Genomic DNA, 26,483 nt, shown 5'->3' with positions numbered 1-26,483 from the left:
AATTGTGGCTCTGCTCAAGTCCAGGCACGCAATATCTTGACCCAGCTAGAGTTTAATTCTCTGTCAAGGCACACTGAAATTAAAATGATGCTAAATAGTACTAAAAGTGGTGCATTGGCTTATAAACATAACAGAATCACTTTGAGTGTTAAACAGCAACTTTACCGCATCAAAACACATTGACTTGTATAGAAATATATAGAAATAAGAATGACTTTAATTGATCAAAAGGTGCTTTGTAAGTGTTTCTAAACCTTCATGAGTTTCTTTCTTCTGTTGAACACAAACAAAGATATTGTGAAGAATGCTGAAAAAGTAATAGTAGGATAAAAAATACAACAGAAGTCGATGGCTGTTTCTTCAGTATATATCTTCCCTTGTGTTCAACAGAAGAAAGAAACTCAAACAGATCTGGAACGAGTGGAGCATGAGTAAATATTGAGCAAATATTCATGTTTATACCTTTAACAGATTCTTTATGTGCGCCATGATCGCCTCCAAAAAAAACAAAGAACCATATTTTTTGTGTGTGTATGCAGTAATGTTCACCATTTTTCACCAAAATCTCTCTCGTGTGCAGGTCCTGCTGGTTTTGACCACATTCCAGGTCCCTCTTTTCATCATGCGCTTTGGTCAGTCCAAACTCTACAGAAGGTAAGACTGATTTTTAGAGCTGTCCAAAAATATATTTAAAGGGCACCTTATATGTAAAAGCACTTTTATAAGGGGTTTAAACACAACACTGTTATGTGGCTGCAGTCTTTGAATATAACCAGCTTCTAATGGTCAAAATCTATTCATTTCATTTTTTATAATCACACTTCATAAAAACACAAACACTTTGCAAAAACAATTTGATCGTCATTTTCGCTTTATACGTGTCATTAGAGGGGAAAAGCCCTGCCCATTAGTAACTATCTCTTCCTCGTTAGCCTAGGACTTAAAGGGCCATGAAACCCCCTCGTTTCAGCAGGGTGTTTTCACACCTCTACTTTGGAAAAAGTCAGAAAAGTGGGCGTGTCCAGCTCTGTTTAGGGGGGAGTGTAGGAGGAAGAAAAGGGGGATGGTGTGGGAGTGTCTATTGGGCACGCGCGAGTTTCAGTCAAAATACACACACATACACACAGGAGAAAGTGATGGTGTTTAACCTACATGGACATCTGTAGTCGAATTATTTGCCAAATTATTAAATGGCGGACTTTAACTGCAGTTTGGTTCTTTCATTCAGGGAATTCATTCATCTCCCTCTCGACAAACGAGATATTTGATTCGAGGATCTGCTCTAAGCGTGTATTTTTCATGCAATGTTTGATACCGCACGGCGAATGAGAGAAAAAAAACCCTCTGCATTTCCCGGAAACTTAGATGCACACGCCAGGTAGCATCAGAAAGCCGCGTGTGTTATTCCGGTCATTAAATGCGGTAAAAACCCTACACGAGGTTAAAGTTTGGTTGTGGTGCTAACATGTTTAGACTCGGTGCAATAGTTTGTTCGATACGACACGAGAGCACTGGTCGCTCACTTACCAAATCTGTAGAGACAGGACAATCACCAGCAACAAGGGCCGCGTCTTTATTAAGAGGAGACTAAAGCGAATCAAGATCTCAGCGTTTGCAGATGAGAACAGCTCTCAGGTAAACAATAATCCTCCTTAGACACGCAAGTTATTGTTGTCGAGCGTCGCGTACACTGTTAATCCATTGCGTGAGTCTGAGCTCTCACAGAGAGAAAATGAAAACGAAACTTAACTGCAGCAAACTATAAAAGCAACACTTCACGCTTATTTTGCCAACACAACGTGGCGTCTCTGCCGTCTAAACACTATGACACTATGAATATTAATGAAGTTGCACAATAGAGCGCGCTGATTGGTTTGAACCAAGTCTTACTCATGCATTAATGCATCACACTGTAAGACATAATAAGACACACTCTGGCACAGGCGTCCAGTCTGCACGCTGGAATACACGCTATTTTGTCATGACCGTGACGCAGCTTCAAAAATTAGTTTCAAACCGGAAGTACGAATTTGCTTGAAATAACGCAAAAACAACCAATTTACACTTTTCAGTGAAATATAGGTGTCCTAATAGTGTTTTTAGCAGTGTGGGACACATATACAACTGTCAACAGCTCAAAAAATGTGTTTTGGTGTTTCGTGACCCTTTAAGTCTTGCTCTGCAGACATATGTAGCTCTGCCCTCTTTTAAAAAGAGCACAACCAATTTAAAGCGACAGTCACCTAAATGACACAATTAAAATTAAAGCCTAAAAGGGGCAGCTTTAAAGAGTTATGACATATAAACTTTACTTGTGTGGTATTTTAAGCTGAAACTTCACATACACACTGTAGGGACATCAGAAACTTGTACATCTTGTGAAATGGGATTAATAGGTCCCCTTTAACGCAAATCCCACCAGATGAAACTAACTTATCGATGTGGCCTGTTATCTCTTCTTGGTCAGTGAAGACTATGGAAAGACATTTCAGGACATCACGGACCTCATTAACAACACCTTCATACAGACAGAGTTCGGCATCGCAATTGGCCCTGACAATTCCGGCAAGGTAAAAAATGATTTCTCTGCTATACTAAGTGAATGTGAAAAGTTAGATTTTTATACACTTTTGAATGGTACTAATGACAATGCTCTTTAATTTTGAAATACACGTGGAAATTACTCAACAAAATATAAATAAAAACATTACAAACACTAACAAATAAATCTGAATTTCAATATTAATAATGGAATCTTAAAGAATTTGTCAAATTTTATTTCTATTATTATGGATATTTGTGTTCATTTATATGCATCTCTTCCAGATTAAAATAGGCAGAAATCATTAAAGGGATAGTTCACCCAAAAAATTGTATTCTGTCATCATTTCCTCATCCTTGTTACTCACTACTTGTTTCAAACATTTATGATTTTCTTTTTTTTCTGTTGAACACAAAAGAAGATATTTTGAAAAATGCTTGAAACCTGTAATTATTAGCCACACTTTCACTATCTCGCCTAAAGCGAGCTTGCTATGGTGAGCCAGGGCCAGTCGTGTTTTCATTGTCACTTCCGGGGTCTAATCGGGCTAAATCAGGGCTTCATCAGGCCCAGCAGCTGGCATTTTTCGGCCTGGTGAATACCTTGTGCCAAAGAGGGTTAGCTGGGGATTCAGGGCAGAGTGAAAGGAGAGGCAGAGTTTGCCAAAGTCTGATAAAGGTGGCGTGCTGCCATTACACTAGTATTTCAGATTTTCAGAATTTCTATTTCCAATCGCACACGAGGACTTGCACCAAACAAATAAAAAAATAAGGGAAAGAAAATCATTAAGCTGGTCAGTTTAAGGTAGGCTATTCCATAAAACACCTTATAGGCTAGAGGTCTTTTATAGTTGCCCTTATCTTTCCCTTTTAAGTGTAAAGATAGAAATAAAAACGACTTTAATTTTTTACACTAAGTGATATTTCTTTGCTGCGTCCTCCTTGATGTTTCAATAACATAAAATAATCTTTACATCATATTAAAGACACAGCAGCCAGTAACTTTGAGTTGTCGAGAGTTTTTGTCAAGTTTAAAAGGTGTGTTTGTGCATGAAACGTGCGCATTTAAATCGTTTGAATAATTACAAATATTGGATATAATTAAATTCACATTAAATAAATGAACCAAAATAAAACAAACAAAATCTATAACAATGTTGGTATATATTTTAAGCAAAGGTCTATAAATATTTTACAAAGGCCTATCTGAAATTTTTTTTTGGGATATTATCTAAAAACAATAAACTACTGAGAAGTTTAGAAATATTATTTATAAAGTATTTGGATACGATAATATTAACCAAATCGTGCAAACAGATGGGGGAGTGAAACCATCAGAAACGTTCTACTTTTGTGGCATCCAGTCTTGCGCAGTGCTGCTTTACAAAACATTGGGAAAAACAGCACGTAAAAAATGTGTTCTGTGTCCTTATACAAATGTTTATGTTTTATTATGACGTGGTAAAAATTAAAAACGAAATTTTACATGTAGAGCTTTATTAGTGGATAACTGCTGAGCGCAGTGAAATATAGGCTATATTTTATTACTTGCTCTTATGTGCTGACACACAACACTTTCCTTTACTTAAAATAAACAAATAATATGCAACATCCTTACATTTTTCTCTTAAATAAAAGGGAATGACCTAAGAGCCATATAGCTTAGGGAAAAATTAATGTTTTAGGTCTCTCCGGAGAATTTGAGCTGAATGTTTGATGGCGTCTATCAAAACGAGGATGTTATAAAATACATTTTATACCGAATTATTACCGGTTATTATTTCTGCGGTTATACATTATGGATGGGTGCGCTCACTGTGCTGGATCATCCCTCCATTAGTGGCAAGACCACTCGATGCACAATGCCAACAGTTGGTTGGCGAGTAAACAAATATAATGAATGAAAATACATAGGCCTGTGCGTATAGACATATAATGTAATGTACAGCAGGGCTATTCAATTAGTTTGTCATGGGGGCTAGTTTATGAAAAGCATCCCATACGATGGGCTGGAGAGATATAATTTGCTATATGAGTAATAACACAACTGCTTACTGCATATAAAAGCCCATATGCTGTATTTTTGCTCCACGTTGGCTTTTTCTACATTAAAATGTTAATATATTGTATTTTGAAACTACATAAAATCACTGCATAGTACAATAGACTTTTTCCTTTTTTTTTTTTTTTTTTTTTACAAACATTCAAATGTTGTATTTCAGAGCACAACAAAAGCAGTGCATTGCTGAAGTAAGCTTCTTCTACATTCAGACACATTCATATGATATGTTTTGAACTGTATAACAATTATGGATGCAACAATAATAGATTTTAATTGTACAATTATATAATGTGAAGAATAATCATGGTTTCACAGTTATCACGTCTCATGTAAATTCAAGCTTTATATTAAGCAAGTAGCTATTTATATTACCTGTTGTTGCAATCTGCATTCATACATACAGTACATAATTATTTTAATAATAATTCGCCTTACATATCTTTTGTTTACATTGCACTGAAAGGCACGCACAACTCTCAGCGCGAGATTTTTTCTACTGCAGCTCATGCTATATTTAACAGACGCACTTGACTTCATAACTATAGCGGCCGCTTTTCGACTGAACTAAATTTATTTTTGATGTCTTGGTCACACTGTTTGGAGGGCCAGAACAGGAGGGCCTGGTTCGGACAATTGAATAGCCCTGATGTACAGTAACGTGTCATCTGTCGTGGCCCAATAAAAGCCCTGGCTCGCACTGGCCCAACAGTGGAAATGCGACTATTGACTTCCGTTATTTTTAGGTTGATGGTTATAGGTTTTCAGCTTTCTTCAAAATATCTTCTTAAGCATTCAAAGTACAGAATAAAGAAACTCGTAAAGCTTTGGAACCACTTGAGGGTTACTTAATTGTGATTAAATTTTAATTTTAGGTGAACTGTTTCCTTTAAGAGCGTTTAAAATACAAATAAATATGTTAAGCAATCTTTTAAGTCATCAAACTGCTTCATGATTTGTCCCACAGGTGATCCTCACAGGGGATTTGGCTGAGGAGAAAGTCACCAAAATCTTCCGCTCGGTTGATTTCGGCAAAAGCTTTGTGACCTCTGAGCTTCCCTTCCATCCGTTAATGCAGATCACTTACAATCCCAAAGACAGCAACATACTCATGGTCTACAGCATCAATGTAAGACAACAGATTAGACATTATTTTTGTGCTCCTTTTATTTTGTACTAACACTCTTTTCATCTGGTTTCAGTATGACTTATGGCTGTCGAAGGACTTTGGAGCCAACTGGAAGAAGATCCATGAGAGTGTTTGTCTAGTAAAATGGTATGAACGTCAGTAATTGTAGGAATACTTGTTATTCACTGTTGTTTTATCGGCAAAAAATCAATACAAAGTAAAATATATCTTGACATAGGGCTGTGTGAATAATTGAAGGTGTTTTTCATGTCAGCAAATGTTGTGCATTTTGTCAGTAAAGCTGGTTCTGGTAAAACTTCAGCACATACTTTCAGATGGAGCAGCATTTGCTAAACAGAGTCATAGTTCACTGACAAGCTACTCAAAATCAAATTAAATTTGGAAATAAATTTAATGGGTGACGCAGTGGCGCAGTAGGTAGTGCTGTCGCCTCACAGCAAGAAGGTCGCTGGTTCGATCCTTGGCTCAGTTGGCGTTTCTGTGTGGAGTTTGCATGTTCTCCCTGCGTTTGCGTGGGTTTCCTCCGGGTGCTCGGGGTTCCCCCACAGTTCAAAGACATGCAGTACAGTTGAATTGGGTAGGCTAAATTGTTCGTAGTGTATGAGTGTGTGTGTAAATGAGTATGTGTGGATGTTTCCCAGAGATGGGTTGCGGCTGGAAGGGCATCCGCTGCGTAAAAAAAATGGGCTGGATCATTCCGCTGTGGCGACCCCAGATTAATAAAGGGACTAAGCCGACAAGAAAATGAATGAATGAATAAATTTAATGACCTAATACATTGAGCATAGAGCTAACGCTAACTTTGTATGCCTCTAATTGTAGATTGAGTTGTGAGATTGAGGATTTAGGCCCAATGAGTATTAATTCTGTTTTGTCTGAGTTTAAGAGAAGAAAATTGTTGGTCATCCAGACTTTAACTCTCTAATACACTCAGTTAGCTTAGACAGTTCAGACATCTCATCAGGTTTAGTTGAAATATATAATTGAGTATCATCTGCATAGCAGTGAAAGCTGATCCCATGTCTTCTAATAATGTCTCCCAGTGGTAGCATGTCAATTGTAAACAGCAAAGGGCCTAAAACTGATCCTTGAGGCACCCCATACTTTACTGGGCTGACTTGTGAAGGCTGTCCATTAATATTTACAAACTGGTAACGGTCAGTTAAGTATGACTTAAACCATTGTAGAGCCTGTCCCTGGACACCTGTAGACTTTAAGCGATTTATGAGGATATTGTGGTCAATGGTGTCAAATGCCACACTAAGATCGAGTAAAACTAATAGCGAGATGCACCCTTGGTCAGCAGCTAAGAGTGAATCATTGGTTATTTTCACTAATGCGGTTTCTGTACTGTGATGAGCCCTGAAACCTGACTGAAACACTTCAAAAATATTGTTTGTCTGCAGAAAGGAGGATAATTGAGTAGAAAAAACTTTTTCTAGTATTTTAGACTTAATTGGAAGATTTGAAATAGGCCTGTAATTAGCTAAGTTGTTGGGGTCCAATAGCGGTTTCTTAATAATAGGCTTAATAACAGCTAGCTTGTAACAGTTTGGAACATGGCCTATAGATAAAGAAGAGTTGATAATGTTAAGAAGAGGTTCTCCTATAGCAGGCAGCAATTCTTTCAGTAATTCTGTTGGAATTGAGTCCAGCATACACGTAGCTGGTGTAGAGCTATTTATAATTTTATGTAGCTCTTCCTGTTCTATGATTTTGAAGCACTGTAGGTTATTATTATGATTCAGTGAAATATTTACAGGATTTGAAGTATAAGCCGATGTTGAAAGTTTAACATCTCTTATTTTCTGTCTAAAGCCTTCTATTTTATCACTGAAAAAATTCATGAAGTCATCACTAATAATTTGCAGTGGAACATTTTGTTCCAAGGATGACCGATTATTTGCTAATTTAGCAATGGTTTTAAATAAAAATCTAGGATTGTTATGATTATTTTCTATCAGTTTGCGGAGGTGCTCGGCCCTGGCAGATTTTAGAGCCCTTCTATACCTGGACATACTGTCTTTGTACGCAATTCTAAAGACCTCTAGGTTCTTGATTAAAAAACTAGGTTCAACTAGGTTCTTGACTAAAAAAGCCTTAAAAGAACATTATGTTGCCCAACAATAGCAATATTTGTCAAATTGTAAAGTGTCCTCTGCTTGTTGCTGTATGTGGGCGAAGTAATACACAAGGGTGAAGAGGCTGGATGAGTGCTGTTTTTTGCAGAATAATCAGCCAATCAGATTCAAGAACCTGACAGAACTGTTGTATAAATATATAGGTAAAAAAAATAAGTTAAATTATTTGAATTAGGTAAAAAATATATAGGTGAAAAATATTTTGTATGCTATTAGTCACAGTTTAATCGCTAAACAGCACTATTTGAGGTTACGATTCTAATACGAAAGCATATTTCATTGTCATTTCAAGCCAAGGTTATTAAATTATTTTTCAGACGAAAAACAGCATGTCTTGGCAGAATGTTTGAGGTTTTGTTTTCCATACAATAGCAGTTAAACAGTTAAAGCACCATAAAATGCACTAGAAAGCTATTTTGACTTGCTGTTTTTGCAAAAACTGTTTCTTTGAGGTTTGCAGTTCTAACCCTCATGAATATAGTCTTGGTTTCATTTCATATGCTGAAGAAATTGATGCCTTTTGCTTAAATATGAAGTCGCCATCCTTTTTAATTTGGCATCAATTTTTGGATTGTCTCCGTTTCAGGGGAATTGATGACACCATTTTCCTAACCACAAACCCCAATGGATCCTGCAGTGAGTGGCTTTATTTTAGCACAATATTCAGGATTATCTGAACAATGTTTGGAAATGAAAAGATGCTTTTTGTTCCTCGTTCATTTTTGTTTTCTCTCTCTTGTAGGTGACCGGGGGACTCTGGAATTGAGGAAATCATTAGACTATGGCAAAACATTCAAAACTATAGGAAACAGGATTTATTCTTTTGGCCTGGGTGGACGCTTTGTTTTTGCATCCATCATGACAGATTCGGTGAGCTCTTATAAATTCATATCAAAATTGATCCAAAACCTTTAAAAAACACAGGTAGACAGATTTTTTCATGTTGTCAACATGTCAGGAAGACTCTAGGGATGCCTATGATTAATCAAGGATTGATGAATTGTTATTAAGTCTTTAAATTAATATACATTATTAATGGTTTTGAACTGCATGTGGCTTGTATTGTAAACAAACAGCATATGCCAGAGGAAAATTCAGCAAGCATGCATTTAATTAAATCTATCCACTACTATATTTGGAGAAAAAAATGGGGCATCAGTTTAATGTTTAGAGTTGTTGTGTTTGTTTTACATCATTTCTTTTCATATTCTAAAATGGTTGTAATCTCTTAATTGTCTAAATTAGATTGTAAATTATACATATAGCTTTTTAAAATCAAGTTATTTTAGTAAACAATTTAAGACTAAAACTATTGGCAAAAAAACAAACATTTTTGTTAACTAAAATAAAAATATTTTAAAAACTACAACAATAAATTATAAGCAAAATCTATCTATCTATCTATCTATCTATCTATCTATCTATCTATCTATCTATCTATCTATCTATCTATCTATCTATCTATCTATCTATCTATCTATCTATCTATCTATCTATCTATCTATCTATCTATCTATCTATCTATCTATCTCTGTCTGTCTGTCTGTCTGTCTGTCTGTCTGTCTGTCTGTCTGTCTGTCTGTCTGTCTGTCTGTCTGTCTGCCTGCCTGCCTGCCTGCCTGCCTGCCTGCCTGCCTGCATGTCTACCGTGCTATCTTTTTAGCTATCGTTCTGTCTATTTAGCTAACAGTTAATTTAAGCTTTGCTGTGGTTGGCTCTGAATGGGTCCTGTTAACTGTATTAAACTAGAATTACTAAAACTGAAACAAAAAAATAAAATAACGAAATAAAAGTGTGTTGATGAAATAAAAACTAAAGGGGTTTAGATTGAGATCAGATCCTCTATATCTGAGAAACTATTTTCTGATCCGGAGAAAATCAAAAACACTTGTCTTCTTCTTTTCCAGGGTTCCACACGGATGATTCATGTGTCTGTGGATCAGGGGGAGACGTGGGATATGGCTCAGCTGCCCACTGTTGGCCATGAACAGTTCTACTCCATTTTAGCTGCAAACAATGATATGGTCTTCATGCATGTAGATGAACCTGGAGGTGAAGCATTGTTTACTATTCATTATCATTGTTTTGACATGATATATGTGTGTGTGTGTGTGTGTGTGTGTGTGTGTGTGTGTGTGTGTGTGTGTGTGTGTGTGTGTGTGTGTGTGTGTGTGTGTGTGTGTGTGTGTGTGTGTGTGTGTGTGTGTGTGTGTGTGTGTGTGTGTGTGTGTGTGTGTGTGTGTGTGTGTGTGTGTGTGTGTGTGTGTGTGTGTGTGTGTGTGTGTGTGATGGGCACACTCGCCTCACAGCAAGAAGGTCGCTGGTACAAGCCTTTGTTTGGTTCAGTTGGCATTTCTGTGTGGAGTTTGCATTTACTTCCCGTTTTGGCGTGGGTTTCCTCTGGATGCTCGAGTTTCTGAGTTTATATATGTATATGTATATGTGTGTGTTTGTGTGTATATGTCTTTCTTTTTACTGAACTAGTCTGTAGTAACCAAAACAGGAGACACTCATTACAAAAAAAAAAAACAGATGGCCAACCAGAAAGTAACTCAGGCTTGTACAAAAAGTGGTCAACACAAAATACATATATTCATAATATGCGAATCCCATCTCACACTCAATACACTTCAATTACTATGGTATAAATACAGCACTACAACATACAAAAGAGAGAGATCAACTTACGATGTCATTTACCTGTTTTATAATGATTTGATCAGCTGTAGTTTGAAATTATGCTGAGTTTATCTTCTCTAAGGGCTTATTTTGCTGTCTCTGTTGCCATCTTGTGGATGGATAACGTCAGCTGTCTTTTTCCTCAGCTCAATGACAGGCTAATTGATGTGAAATTATAAATATTTAAAATAGGCACTATCCTTATAATAAAAAAACTGCATAGTTGCAATCTAAACAACTAACTTCTCACCTTAAAAAGTCTCAAAGTTACATTATGTTGTCCAACAGCTGCAATATTTGTCATTCTGTAGAGAGTTTATTGATCTGCTGTCACTATGTGGGCGGAGTAATACAGAAGAGTGAAGAGGCTGTACGCGTGGTTGTACATTTATTGCAGAATATCGCACAACCATCAGCCAATCAGAACCAGATTGAACTGGTGTGTACGTGTGTGTGTGTGTGTGTGTGTGTGTGTGTGTGTGTGTATGTATATATATGTACGTAAACAACATCAGTTAAATTGTTCATTTTTCCATTATTTAAGTTGGCTTACTTTAAGCTTACTATTAACTTTCATTTATTTACATTTCAGTTCAGTTTTTAGTTATTTTACATTATCAGTTATCAATTTTAAATTTAATTTAGGTAGTTAATCGCAAAATTGTTTTTATTTATTTTTTTTTATCTTTTACATTTGTACTTATCAAATGTTTGTATTATGTAATGTAATTTCATACAACTATTTGAAAACATTATTAAGGGCACTTTTTAAAAATATATATTTTTGTCATTTCAAGCTCATTTAAAACAACACACACACACACACACACACACACACACACACACACACACACACAAATACCATTCATGCATATAGTTTCTTATATTCCATTTAATCTTGATAGTAACAATGTTTATTTTTCTCCATCAGACTCTGGCATTGGTACCATATACATATCAGATGATCGAGGTATAGTGTTTTCCAAGTCTCTGGAGCGTCATTTGTACACCACTACAGGCGGCGACACCGACTTCACCAACATCACCTCTCTGAGAGGCGTCTATATAACCAGCGTCCTTGCCGAGGGTCAGTAAGCAGAACCACACATATTTATCAAGAGTTTATATGCAGTTCAAGTCAGAATTATTTGCCCCCTGCATATTTGTTTTCCCCTATTATTGTTAAACGGAAGGAAGGTTTTTTTCAATATATTTCTAAATAATAGTTTTAATAGCTCATTTCTAATAACTGATTTATTTTATCTTTGCCATGATGACAGTAAATAATATTTTACTAGATGTTTTTCAAGACACTTCTATACAGCTTAGTGACATTTAAAGACTTAACTTGGTTAATTATGTTACTTGGGCAAGTTAGGGCAATTCGGCAAATCATTGTATGACGATGGTTTGTTCAATAGACAGTCGAATAAATATAGCTTAATAATAAATAAGGCTAATAATTTTGACCTTGAAATGGCTTTAAAAAATTTAAAACTGCTTTTACTCTAGCCAAAATAAAACAAATAAAACTTTATCCAGAAGAAAAAAATATTATAGGAAATACTGTGAAAATGTCCTTGCTCTGTTGAACATCATTTGGAAAATATTTGGGAAAAAGTAAAAATTCCCAGGAAGGCTAATAATAATTTTGACTTGAACTGTATGTACTTATACTACATGCTTGATTCTGATTGGTTGCTGAAGAGTTAATTTCAGATAAACACACAGCTAAAGTAGCTTCGGGCAGATATTGATCACATTACAGTTCCAACTTACTACCCCAAGTGTGCATTTTTTTTTCGAGTAATTTTAAGGGACCAAGATCAATTATTCTAACATCTTCTCCATCCAGACGGCTCAGTGCGGACGGTGATCACGTTTAATCAGGGTGGAGAATGGAGGCCTCTGATGAAGCCCTGGAATGGAGTGTGTGACTCCACCGCCAAACATCCCAGTGAGGTGAGAGATGCAACACACACACACACACACACACTGACCATCTGAACTATTAAGCCATGATCACAATGCACTTTTCGCCCCATAGGCTTCCATTCATACCTGAAATGCGAGTTTGTGCAAAAAGTTTTGAATAGTGCTGCATTTCAAAGTTTTACCACTCTTGGAATTTGCATCACTTTTTGTAAGGCCAATAGAGATCGAAACGTGACCTCTCTGAACAGGAATTGTAAATATGGAGTAATGGATCATTTCATAAGTTTTACTCGCCTTTTTTTGCAGCATCTTACGATTTTTAGTCTCTACTGTGGCTACTGTGGTAGTTTTATTAGCAGTTTGAATGAGCTTTTATTGTAATATTTTATTTCATCAGTTTTTTACATTAAGTAGTTTATTTATTTTTCTTGTTTAATAAATCACGTTCCTTTTTAAATATATAAGTATATGTTTAATTATATAACAGGTAATACTTATTTTATTTAAAGAAAAAAAGCATTTTGTGAAAAAGTTTTTTTCCATTTAAACTTTTTAAAAATAAAAACACAAAACTATCAAACATTTAATCCATGAAAGGACAGACTAATAATATAACACATCACACTGATGCAACGGTGAAGAATAGTTCACATTTCTGAGACCTTTCTCAGGGCTAAAACACTTGTAAATACAATATGAACGCTTGTAAAAATGCTACTTTAGAAGTTAATCGTTAAATGACTTCTTTTTGTTCCGGAAAACAAGCACTTAAATAATAATTTTGCTGTTTGTGTGTCTTAAGCAACAGGAATAACGTGAATGTGTGTGATTTGTGTGTGTGTGTGTGTTCTGCAGTGTAGTCTGCATATTCACGCCTCCTACAGCATCTCTATGAAACTGAATGTGCCTATGCAGCCTCTCTCCGAGACCAACGCCGTGGGACTCGTCCTGGCACACGGTGAATAATGCCCACATTCAATATCATACACAAAACTACCACCGACATCCCAATCAAACGTCAAAAGTCTATCTTTCTCCCACCACATCACAACTCAAATAAACAAAAAGTAACAAATAATCAATAGATTTTAGTGGTATTCTCTCTTGTTTTATCACAGATAGTATAAGGTAGGTGTTTTAAAAGACAATCTCACAGTCATGCTGCATTTCTCTGAATTTTCTCCATCTGCTTGTGTGTTCAGGCAGTGTCGGAGGAGCCGTCTCTGTGCTTTCTCCAGACGTGTACGTGTCAGATGACGGAGGCTACACGTGGTTCCAGGCGCTGAAAGGCCCCCATCACTACGCCATCCTGGATTCAGGAGGACTGCTGGTGGCGGTGGAGCACAACCCCACACACCCCATATCACAGATCAAGTAGAGCTTTCTGTATATTACTGTATACTCTGAGACAGAAATGATACTGCGATTATATAAAATAGGGCTGCACAATATTGGAAAAAACGTACATCACGATATTTAACTTTTCTGCAACTTATTATGTGATTTTTCACAAGATAACTTAATTTTAGATTGATTGGGATGATTTTGTAGGGGAGTCGTGCAGAAATGTAACAAATTACAAGCAGAGCAGGGGGGGGGGGCGCTGGCACCGGTATGACTTTTTTATTGTAAACTCATTTACTTTATATTTAGATTCATCAACATTAAACAGCTGTGACCTATCATCGAATTTTAAAGGGCCACGAAACACCACAACACATTTTTTGAGCTGTTGACAGTCGTATATGTGTCCCACACTACTAAAAACACTATTAGGACACATAAATTTCACAAAAAAGTGAAAATTGGTTGTTTTTGCGAATTTAGTGATTTTTAGCAAATTCGTACCTCCGGTTTGAACTGCGTCATGGCCATGAGATCTTAGCGTGTATTCCAGCGTGTAGACTGGACGTCTGTACCTGGGAGTTCTGTATTGCATCTCTGAGTTTGTTGCATTCATTCATGAGTATAGCTTGGTTCAAACCAATCAGCGCGCTCCATTATGTATGCGCTGCAACTTCATTAATATGCATGCTAGCTTTCTTAGACTGTACCTGAAACAGTGTTCAGACGGCAGAGAGACGACACATGTCGTGTTGCCAGAAGGAGTTGGAAAAGAATAGAATTGTTTGGCGATACGGGTCGCCAGTGTTGTTTTTATAATGTGAAGGTTTTGTTTTCATTTTCTCTCTATGAGAGTGCTGCTGGACTCATGTGTGGATTTCTAAGTTACTTAGTTTACAGTACGTTAATATCACAACAATATTGAAAGATCCACTGTAAATGCTGCTCTCTGTGTGTAAACACGTGAACACTGAAAGCAAACTTTTGCCGACCGTCGTGTTGAATTTTCGCCGCATTTTGTGACAGGATAGTCTACACACACACGGCTTTCTGACCTACTGAGTGCATCTGAGTTGCAGAGAAATGCAGAGTTTTTTTTCTCTGATATGACGTGCGGTATCAAACATTTCACCGCCTTTAAACACACTGTCTTTCTCCCCTGCGTGTGTGTTTGTTTTTCCTCGGCCAGCAGTGCATGCACAAATGGTATCTCTCATTTTTATTCAAACCCTGCCCAGACACTCCCACCCAAACAGAACTAGACACACCCACTTTCCTGACTTTTTTCAAACTAGAGGTGTAAAAACATCCTGCTGAAACGGGCGGTTTCATGGCCCTTTAATAATTATGTCTACCGAATGAAGCCGCTGTATGTAATATACCAAGCGGCAACCTCCTGCTCTCCCTCAGGAAGCCAATAAGGAAGTAACTAAAACTGCAATTCATCCGAAATTCTGCTAGTCTTGGCCGCTCCTGACTCCAAAATAGAGCAAATTTTAATTGAGCCCACTGTTAGAATGGCCAACTTTACAGCAGAAAAAAAGGTGTTTACAGCCTGGTACAAAAAAAGATTTTGGTTAATACAGCTAATATTACCCTTCATGACAACTGTGAGGGGGGTGAATGTTTTTATAACTCATCCGTTTCCTTTATATTAAGTTATATTAAGTTTGCATAATTAAGGGCGTGGCCACTTGAGTGACAGCTAGGTCTCGCTGCTCGCCGTCACGTCACCTCAGCTGAATCCTGCAGATTAGCCACTGATCTCGGCATATTTATTGTATTTCTGTGTTGTTTTATGTGGCTTTACACAGTCGACTGCCTTTTGGACTTCCTACAATTATTAGATGGCATGGCATGCTGAGTGCACTTAATTGTGCTCACAAACCATTCGCGTTGCCTCCGTTTCCCATGTGAGTAAAGTTATATACTTATATACCATCTCTATATATGCATTTGCTTTATTTAAGATCATTTATCGTTTATATTTATATTTAGAGCTGTAATGCACTCCAGAATCTGACGAATTGATTAGCTGTAGGCTCTAGAACCGTCATCTGAAGTGTTGTCATACAGTGTTATGCTGGATTTCATCAATAGTCTTACATTAACTAACACAGACAATATAATTTACACAATACACAATAATTACACAATAATTTGCGTTTTCCTCCTGTTGAAAAACGTCATAAGAACAATGTTTAGTGGCTCAATGTATTACAGCAGTGTTTTTAAAAGTCTAAACACTTTATTGATATAGTATACAACCAAGCACAAGTGGTCAAAATACAAACGAGTCACAGGTGATTAAAGTATTAAGCGTTTCTCCCAAAGTAAAGTGTGTCTGAACCAGGTCCAAGCAAAATGCCAGTACGTGTCTGTAGCTCCGCTCACTTTCCGCCTCTTTGTCCTTGTTTGGTATCCCGCCGTGGGTGTGGTGACCCATTGTGTTCATAAATGCAACAAAAGCATGTGTGAATAAGGTAATTCTGGAGAAAAAATAGCAGCATGCACAGATCCTCATGTAAGGCTTTTGGGCCTTCTTACCTTGAATTTTATAAGGCATTTTGCCATGCATTCCTGATGCATTACATTGTTCATGTTTCACTAGATTTTCCACTGACGAAGGCCAGTGTTGGCATGTGCATAACTTCACTGATGATCCAATATACTTCACTGGCCTGGCATCAGAACCTGGTGCCCGATCCATGAATGTCAGCTTGTGGGGCTACAGGGACACCATCCTGAATCAATACTGGGTTTCTGTCACTGTCGACTTCAGACAGCTGCTCTCTAGAGACTGTGAGTTGACTGATGTTTATAATATAACATGCAAACCTCCTAATTGAGAACATCTCATAATTTAATGTATGTTATCTTTGATTAGATAGGAAAAAAACATGTGTTAACACTGCTGTGATGTGACAAATGCTCCCCCTGCAGGCCAGGAGAATGACTACATCCAGTGGCTCGCTCACTCAAGCGATATCAACAGCCCCACGGATGGATGCGTGCTGGGATACAAGGAAAGGTTTTTACGGTTGCGAAGGGATTCGGTCTGCTGGAATGGACGGGATTATAAGGTCACCAAGGAGCCCACCACATGTCCCTGCACTCTGACGGACTTTCAGTGGTACAAACACATACACGCTTATCAAATACACTTACTTTGCTGCTTGTTTAACCTACTTGTTTAAAATGAGTTGAAACAATACAATTCTAAAGTTTGTTTTGGGACAACTTAGTTTATGTTCCATCCATTTAAATTTGCAAACATGATTGAGTTAACCTAATCAATTTGTGTTGGGATGACATGAAGGAATTGTGTGGAACTCAGCATTTTTTACGGTGTAAGATGTATATAAAACGAGGCAGTATATTGAGATTTCTACGATATATAGATTTAAATTTTCTGAAACTATATGACATGAGTGCATGTTCTCCTTGTGTTTGAGTGGGTTTCCTCCACAGTCCAAAGACATGTGACCTTATTCTAAAATGCGGAAGTGCACCTGTGTTCGCGATTGTCTTAGAACTTCCGTTTCAGTCGCATATGGGAGAAATGACAAGGAATAATAAACGGCAAAAAAGGGTCAAACTACTTGCTCTACAAACATATGTTTGCATGACTATACAGACCGAGTAGAATAATATAACAAGGAAATATCAGTTTGCAACATCAAACAGCGAAACGAGCAGTTTTTAATGTCTAAAAATGAATGGAAGTGAATAAGACCGGAAGTCTCGTGCCAAAAAGATTCAAATGGCAGCGCCCGCTCGTCTGCGGAGAATAAGGTCAATAGGTGAATTGAATATACTAAATTGTCTAGTGTATGTGCGTGAATGAGAGTCTATGGATGCTTCCCAGTACTGGATGGCAGCTGGAAGGGCATCTGCTGTGTAAAACATATGCTGGATAAGTTGGCGGTTAATTCCACTGTGGCGACCACTGATTAATAAAGGGACTAAGCCGAATGAAAATAAATGAATGAATAAATGATATGAGGCAAACAAATGCAGATTTTTCCCATATGGTTTCCATCTAGTTATTTTTTTGAGATCCAAAGAACATTTTGGCAATGGTTTCTGTAGTTTTTTTTTTAGTAACCAAAAGCAAACATTCTGGCACGTGTAGATTTTGTTGTAACAACTTAAAGAGAACCTAAAAGTAAATATTCCAGGAGCATTCTGCTAGCTAAGAGGGAGCGCTTTATTTGTGTAAAGTTTACTATCCTGACTAATCAACAGAGAATGTTTTGGGAAGGTGTAGGTACTTGTAAACTGTTAAAGTGTTTATATCGATATACGGTCAACCTTTGAAGTGGATCAAAGCATTTGGTCTATGTTGTCATAAAACTATTCAGCAACACCCATACTTGTCTTGGGACATTTTATAAAAACCTTTTCAATCAAATGTTGATGTCAGTATAATAGAGCTGTTAAATGATTAATCATGACTAATCATATACAAAATGAAACTTTTGCATTTACTTTTTTTATCTGTGGAAACCCTGCTGAAAAAAAACTGCTTAAACCAACCTCAGCTGGTTGGCTGGTTGACCAACCTGGTATTAGAGCAGTTTTGTAATGCATTGTACTGTGTTTTTATATAGCGCATTTATCGTTTATGGCCATATACCCAAAGTGCTTCACAATCATGAGGGGGGTCTCTCCACACCACCACCAGTGTGCAGCATCCACTTGCATGATGTGACGGTAGCCACACACAACATATTGGTGGAGTGGAGAGATAGTGATAGAGCCAATTCAGTGTATGGGGATGATTGGGAGGCCATGATAGGTAAGGGCTGGTGGAGGGAATTTGGACAGAACACCGGGGTTACACCCCTACTCTTTTGCAGGAAGTGCCATGGGGTTTTTAATGACCACAGAGAGTCAGGACCTTGGTTTAATGTCTCATCCGAAAGACGGTGCTCTTTGACAGTATAGTGTCTTTTTCACTTCACTGGGGCTTAAGGACTCAGTTGAGCACCCCCTGCTGGCCTCATTAACACCACTTCCAATAGCAATCATGTTTTTCAATGTGATCTCCCATCCAGGTACTGACCAGGCTCAATCCTGCTTAGCTTCAGTGAGTAAGTTTCCAGCCATTTCCAGCCTGGTCTTAGCTGGTCAAACTGGAAAATGACCAGCCAAAACCAGCTTGACCAGGCTGATTTAAGCTGGACATAGCTGGTTTTAGTTGGTCATCTCCCAGCCTGACCAGCTAAGACTAGGCTGGAAATGGCTGGAAACCAGCCTGAAATGGCCAAAACCCCCTTTAAAACCTGGCTGGTCGACCAGCTAAAACCAGCCAACCAGCCTAGGCTGGTTTAAGCAGTTTTTTTCAGCAGGAATTGAGTGACGGAAATCCATATTTCAAATGAAAACCATTTAATTCGCAAAAAGTTTGTTTTATTTATGCTCACTTGATGTGTTTTGGACTTGTCAAAAAGGGTTCATGTGAATTACGGGAGATGGAAATGCGTTTAAAGAAAAAACTCACTTGGTGAACATTATTCCTGTGTGGCCAAGCAGCTTTTTCAATCATGCTTGCCTTGTTTACAGTTGGTTATTAGGTGACCAATACTACAGTCAGCCACTCTAACAACAATTAGATTAAAACTCACATAATTCACATTTAGGATTTTTTATTTATTTTTTTGCAAACTTTGAAAAGATTTGCTTAATGTTAGGATGGAATTCGGCTAGTGTTAAATGTAATGTTATTTTAATGCTTTATTGCACAAAATGCAAATAGTTAAGCAAATACAGATTATTTTTAATCCAAATACAGAAAATTTTAAATATTTAGGTGTAATTCAACCAGAAAATACTGATATTTTTTCAGATGTATCACCCAGCCTTTATTCAGCCTGTGCATCCTATTCTATTTCTACAGTGATTTTGGGTTCTACCATGAGGAAAACAGCTCAGTGTGTGTGGAGCAGCCTGACCTTATTGGCCATTCACTGGAGTTCTGTCTGCATGGACGCAAAGAGCAGCTTCAAACCAGCGGGTAACAAATCACTCTCTATCTCTGCTCCACTGAGTTTAATTGAGGAGTTCATCCGGTGTTAGCTTTTTGGTTTTACACATATTGCTGTCTTGGCTAAAGTTTGATTGACTGAACTAACTTGCAGAACTCTTAAATATCAAGCTGTGTTCGTTGTCACAGAACTATTTAAATGAATCAATTTAATTCAAGTTTATTTATATAGCACTTTTCACAAAATTGTTTCAAAGCAGCTTTACAAAAGGTGCACATTATTGTATTATAATCAAAATCAGAAAAGTTAAGGTTATTAGGTATCATAACTTTATTAGCTACTAATAACTTTAACTAATTAACTAGAAAGTAATAGTTTTTAACAGTTCAGTTCGCTCACCGGCCACTTTATTAGGTACACTCTACTAGTACCAGATTGGACCCCCTTTTGCCTGCAGAACCGCCTTAATCCTTCATGGCATAGATTCAACAAGGTACTGGAAATATTCCTCAGAGATTTTGGTCCATATAGACATGATAGCATTATGCAATTGCTGCAGATTTGTGCCACGTTCAAAGTCACTTACATCACCTTTCTTCCTGATTCTGATGGTTTGAACTGCAAATCAGCTTGACCATGTCTACATGCCTAAATGCATTGAGTTGCTGTCATGTGATTGGCTGATTGGAAATTTGCAACAAGCAGTTAGACAGGTGTACCTAATAAAGTGGCCGGTTAGTGTATATAATCATAGTTAACCTGCAGTTATATAGTAAATAGGTGCAATGAAATGCAGACTCAACACTCTGTTACCTGTTATTTACAGTTACCGGAAAATACCCGGTGATCACTGTGAGGAAGGAATAACTCCAGAACGGAAAGAGATCGACCTGAGTAAGAAATGTGTCAGTAATCTGCTGAGGACAGAGCAACTGGTAGGTTTTTATTTTAATAACAGAATGCACATTAGCATCATTACTTAAGTCTTTGGTGTCACATAATCCTTCAGAAATTATTCTGAAATGCTAACTTGATACTCAAATCATGTTTTAAGGGGGCTTTAATGAATTGGAAGTTTTAAAGAACATCATTTATCCTTTAAACTATCCCAGCTGAAAAAAATAAGACTTTTATTATTCCTGGTTAATTAAAAAAGCCTCTAAAATGATCTTTCCCATCATGCATTTTTCAGACAAAGGAACACTCATTCAATTCAGCTCCTATAATCGCCGTGGTCATCATTGTTCTGTTGATCAGTGCTGTTGCTGGGGTCATTTTCATCAAAAAATACGTCTGTGGAGGAAGGTTTGTGCACAAACTAAACATCTCATCCTAAACATCATATGCCACTGTGCAGGATTTTCTGTTTAGTTTTGATTTAATTGGTAACACTTTAATTTAGGTCACAATTCACGGTATTAACAAACTATTAACTAACATTACTAGCTTAATAAACCACTACTTAGCTGCTTATTAATAGTTAGTTAGGTAGACGTTGGGTTTCGGTTTTGGGATTAGGGATGCAGAATAAGGTCATACTTTGTATGACTACTAATGAACAGTTAACATCTTGATAATAGGCAGGTAATAGGCAAGTAGTTAATAGCATGAATTGTGGCCTAATTTAAAGTGTTACCCTTATGTTAATATTAAGGGATTGTTTTACTGTGCAACATACAGTTGAAGTCAGAATTATTAGCCTCCATGAATTATTAGCCCTCCTGTTTATTTGTTTCCTCAATTTCTGTTTAATGGAGAGCAGATTTTTTCAACACATTTCTAAACATAATAGTTTTATTAGCTCATCTCTATTAACTGATTTCTTTTATCTTTGCCATGATGACAGTAAATAATATTTTACTAGATATTTTTCAAGAGGATTAACTAGATTAATTAGGTTAACTAGGCAGGTTATGGTAATTAGATATGCTATTGTATAACGATGTTTTTTTTTCTGTAGACTATTGAAAAAATATAGCTTAAACAGGCTAATAATTTTGACCTTAAAATGGTGTTTAAAAAATTCAAAACTCCTTTTATTCTAGCCAAAAAAAAACAAATCAGACTTTCTTCAGAAGAAAAAATATTATCAGACATACTGTGAAAATTTCTTTTCTCTGTTAAACATAATTTGGGAAATATTAAAAATAAAAATAAAAACTGAAAGGGGGGTAATAATTCTGACTTCAACTGTATATAAGCAGTATCTTCATTAATTATTGCATTTATTCGCACATGTATAACATCTGTGTCATGACCCCTTTTTGACATCTTTGGTAGATTCCTGGTGCACAGATACTCCGTATTACAGCAGCATGCAGAAGCAAATGGTATAGATGGTTTGGATGACCTGGACACACTGGAGGGGGGCAAAACGCACTATCATGATGATTCAGATGAGGTACATACTGCAACCAAGTCTGATTTCGGCAGTGTTTGTATAGTGCTTTTCACAACAATAAAAGTCTTAAAGCAGCTTTGCAAAAGGTGCACATTAAAGCAATACAATCAAATTCGGAAAAGTTAAGGGTATTAGTTACCATAACTTTATTAGTTGCTAATAACATTAATTAACTAATAACTTATAGCTTTTAACAGTTAAAGTTATTCTATATAAACCGTTAACCTGCAGTTATATAGCATATTGGTGTGGTGATGTCTATGTGTAAATGTTCAATGAAGCATATTTGTGTATTAAGTGATTGGTCAGCTTCAATACTATTTTTTTTTAGGGATGCACCATATATCAGCGGCCATATCGTTATCAGCCAATAAATGCTATTTTTAAGATAATCGTTATCGATCTGATGTCTATATTAGGCCGATATCTTTAAGCTGATAGATTATATAATTGTACAGAACTACCAGCCTCGCGCATGCGCGGGGCAGAACTTGTTTAGACTTGTCCAGTGCTCTATAATGGATCTCTCCTCACATTGTTTATTCCTTCAAAGTCTGTCCTTTCTTTATGTGGTATTGCTGTGTGTTAATAACTCAATAGGTAACCATGTTCCTCATCATTGTAGATATGTTTGACAGTGTCATTGTGTATTTTGGTTTAAATCGCCTCTGGAAAAACATTACATGTGTGTAAATAAATCAATAAATAAATAAATAATAGCAGAGATGCACATGTGCTAAACAACTTGTTGGGTTGTTTGTAATCTAATATGATTATTTGTTCTTATCAACGCATTGCTTGCCATGTGTTGATGGAGTAAGATTGTATTCAGTTTGATCGGAATATTCATATTGATTATAACGAACGCTTGTGAGGGATATTACCACACACACAGCCTTCACCTCACCACAGGGGAGAGGTGTGCCAGTCACTGAATCCAGCATAGGGGTTCTCAACTGACAGCCACAGTCTGTTTTTTTAATATGCACTGTGTTTGTCATAAAGTCATCTGTTCTCAGTGCTCAGGTGTTGTATTAAAATCTGACTCCGAGGGCAAATCTGCGCCTGCAGTTGAGTGAAACTCTCAGCAGTTTATCATAAACTTTTCATCAATCATTTATACAGCAAATATTAGCAAATCTTAAGAGTTATCGGTTATTGATATCAGTGAAAAAATCCATATCGGTGCATCCCTACTTTTTTTATCTTTTTTTCCTTTATCTATTCCATGTCTGAAATATAATTGTCCAATAGCCTAATTTAGGCAGGTTTATGCAAATGTGTTAGTCTAAAGATTCCGAAATATAATGAATCATTAATGCGATTCAGAGTCGGCTCTTTCTTTCGGAACGTTATTGTTATTCATGATGTGCTTTTTTCTGATAAATAACTTTGCAGACTGTTTGCATTAAAGGGTAGCTACGTTACAAAAATCAAATATGATATTTTTCAAAAATCCATATGACCTGCACTTCAACACTGTTATTATATTTGTGTTATCCACAGGACCTTCTGGAGTGACACATGGATCATCATAAGACTGTATCAAACGAGAGAAACCACAATGCCTACCCTTCCCATGATGTTTGTGTGTGTGTGAATTTACAATTACACACATACCAGATTTTGCCACACACTCTTCTGCCCAGCCCAGTTGAGGACAGTTTTCCAGCAATTCAAGCAGGGTTTGACTACAAGGACAGAAACAAAAAAACATATTCCCAGAACAGGTTGCTGATCCACTGCTGAAAGAGTCTTTTTATATTGTTTCACACTATATATTTGTATTTGAGATGCACAAACTAATGTTGTTGCTGTGTATTTCACATTTATGAGCTGACACGTAAAATGAAAACATGTGGCTGAAAAGTGTAGTTTATCCAAAAAAGACATGTCATCGGTTACTTATCCTCCACTTGTTCCAAACATCCTCCACTTGTTGTTGAGTTTCTTTCCTATAGATATTTTTAAGAAGGATAGAAACCAGAAGACATTAACACTCATAGTATTTGTTTTTCTTACTATGGATGTCAATGGTTACCGGTTTCCAAAATTCTTCAAAATATCTTCTTTTGTATTAAACAAAAAAATGAGTCTCATAAAGATTCTCTCATTTAGATATTTTCAAGAAAGATAAAAGCCAGAACACATTGACTCCCATAGTATTTTTTTACTATTACAGATGTCAATGGTTACCGGTTTCCAACATTCTCCAAATATATTTGAAAAAAAAAAAAAAAACGAATCCCATAAAGATTGTTTCATGTAGATATTTTTTAAAAAGGATGCAAACTGGAAGACACTGACTCCCATGGTATTTGCTTTTCCTACTATGGAAGTCAATGGTTACTGGTTTCCAAAATTCTTCAAAATATCTTCTTTTGTATTCAATAGAAAAAACAAATCCCATAAAAAATTCTTTCATATAGGTAATTTTAAGAGGGATGGAAACTGGAAGACACTAACTGCCTTATTATTTGTTTTTCCAACTATGGAAGTCAATGGTTACCAGTTTCCAACATTCTTCAAAATATCTTCTTTTGTGTTCAACAATAAAATTAATCCCATAAAGATTCTTTCATTTAGATATTTTCAACAAGGATGTAAACTGGAAGACGCTGACTCTTATAGTATTTGTTTTTCCTACTATGGATGTCAGTGGTTACCGGTTTCCATCATTTTTCAAAATATCTTCTTTTGTGTTCAACAGAAAAAAATAACGAATCCTATAAAAATCTAAAACCAATTGAGGATGAGTAAATGATGGATAAATGTTCATTTTTGGTTGAACTATCCCCTTAACTACAGTAAGTTGTGTTTTGAAAGCCATCCTAATTGAAGTATGATTTAAAAGAGGAAAAGAGAGAGTGGTTCAAATTGATTCAAGTGCTTTTTTCTTTCATGCATCAGGTATTTATACTTCACCAAAGGATTTTCTTTTCTTTATTTTGCATATTAGGAAACCGGGTTGAAGTCTGCTAAGTAGTAGTATCTTCAAAAAAATAGCCTTCTCAGAGCAAATCCTGATGAATGCTTAATTTTTATAGGTAATATTTAACATTCTCTGGACGCTTCACCATTTATAACTATTCTACTAACATCCGTAACAGTTTTTTTTTTTTTTTTTTGAGGAAATAATTCAGCAAAATTTTAATCATTCCATAAATCCATTCTCACTTTGTCTTCTGTTCGCTTGGACACACTATGCACTTGGCATATCTTGTATGCACAAATAATTCTTCTATTTCAGTATTACCGAAGCTGATTTTTGTTTGGTACATAGTCTCGTGATGCAAGAAAGGATTGGAGAAATGGCACATTGCGTGGTTTTCAATCATAATAATAGTATTTCGCACCTTATAATGGAGAATAAGTGAGTGAATTAAACATAACAGCAGTGCAGGGCCAGTCTCAATAGTTGTATATTCAATACGGACAAAATGTTTAATGTTAACTCTGACATTAAATGTGTTTTTTCAGAAAAGGAGTTCATCCTTCATTGGGATGTTGATCGTATTACACACCTCTAAATATCAGCCTAATCAAATATGAAAGTGTATATTTTTAGACCGTATTGGTTGGCGATTCATAAATAAGCTAATGTGTAGTCAGTAATCTGATTCGAGTGCATTTTCTTTCTTTTTTTTTTTTTTTGTTGCACAGATAATAAATAGATACCTCAGGGGTTATAGTTGACAGTGGACCACACATTTCATTGATGGGTTTGCATGTTGAATAAAGGGTCCTCGAGTTTCAGATGGACTTTCTGAAGTCAAAGTGTAAAATGCTGTACCATTAAATGTGACTGCCAAGAATAATAATTAAAAAAAACAATCTTCTTGAAGTCTGTCTACGTTTGTTGATTGGAAGGAAATCGTTTTAAATTGAACTGATTTGCATTACAATAGTTGCATGCTAAAATATTTTTTGTGTGTGTACACTTACCGGCCACTTTATTAGGTACACCTGTCCAACAGCTTGTTAACGCAAATTTCTAATCAGCCAATCACATGGCAGCAACTCAGGCATGTAGACAATGGTCAAGACGATCTGCTGCAGTTTAAACTGACCCGCAGAATGGGTGCAAGAAAGGTGATTTAAGGGACTTTGAACGTGGCATGGTTGTTGGTGCCGGACGGGCTGGTCTGAGTATTTCAGAAACTGCTGATCTGCTGGGATTTTCACACACAACCATCTTTAGGGTTTACAGAGAATGGTCCGAAAAAGAAAAAAAATATGCAGT

General features: G+C 36.6%; 1 protein-coding gene across 3 annotated transcripts in view; it reads left to right on the top strand.

Annotated features, from left to right (window-relative positions):
* sort1a (sortilin 1a) overlaps positions 1–26,084 on the top strand; it is a 57,405-nt gene extending 31,321 nt beyond the window's left edge. The window contains exons 3-20 of one of the 3 annotated variants that reach the window (XM_005172902.6): positions 581–654; positions 2,468–2,570; positions 5,568–5,729; positions 5,803–5,876; positions 8,478–8,527; positions 8,634–8,761; positions 9,799–9,943; positions 11,502–11,657; positions 12,426–12,532; positions 13,361–13,463; positions 13,708–13,879; positions 16,461–16,651; positions 16,793–16,982; positions 19,752–19,868; positions 20,666–20,774; positions 21,032–21,144; positions 22,120–22,240; positions 23,747–26,084. In XM_005172902.6, the coding sequence (XP_005172959.2) occupies positions 581–654; positions 2,468–2,570; positions 5,568–5,729; positions 5,803–5,876; positions 8,478–8,527; positions 8,634–8,761; positions 9,799–9,943; positions 11,502–11,657; positions 12,426–12,532; positions 13,361–13,463; positions 13,708–13,879; positions 16,461–16,651; positions 16,793–16,982; positions 19,752–19,868; positions 20,666–20,774; positions 21,032–21,144; positions 22,120–22,240; positions 23,747–23,761 (2,130 nt within the window). In that variant the 3' untranslated portion in view covers positions 23,762–26,084. 3 annotated transcript variants of the gene reach the window in all.
* The last annotated feature ends 399 nt before the right edge of the window (positions 26,085–26,483 follow it).

The sequence above is a fragment of the Danio rerio genome, chromosome 11 (genome assembly GCF_049306965.1).
Source record: "Danio rerio strain Tuebingen ecotype United States chromosome 11, GRCz12tu, whole genome shotgun sequence".
Lineage (NCBI taxonomy): Eukaryota > Metazoa > Chordata > Actinopteri > Cypriniformes > Danionidae > Danio > Danio rerio.
The sequence above is the reverse complement of the archived record's forward strand: the minus strand, read 5'-3'. Positions and strand labels throughout refer to the sequence as shown.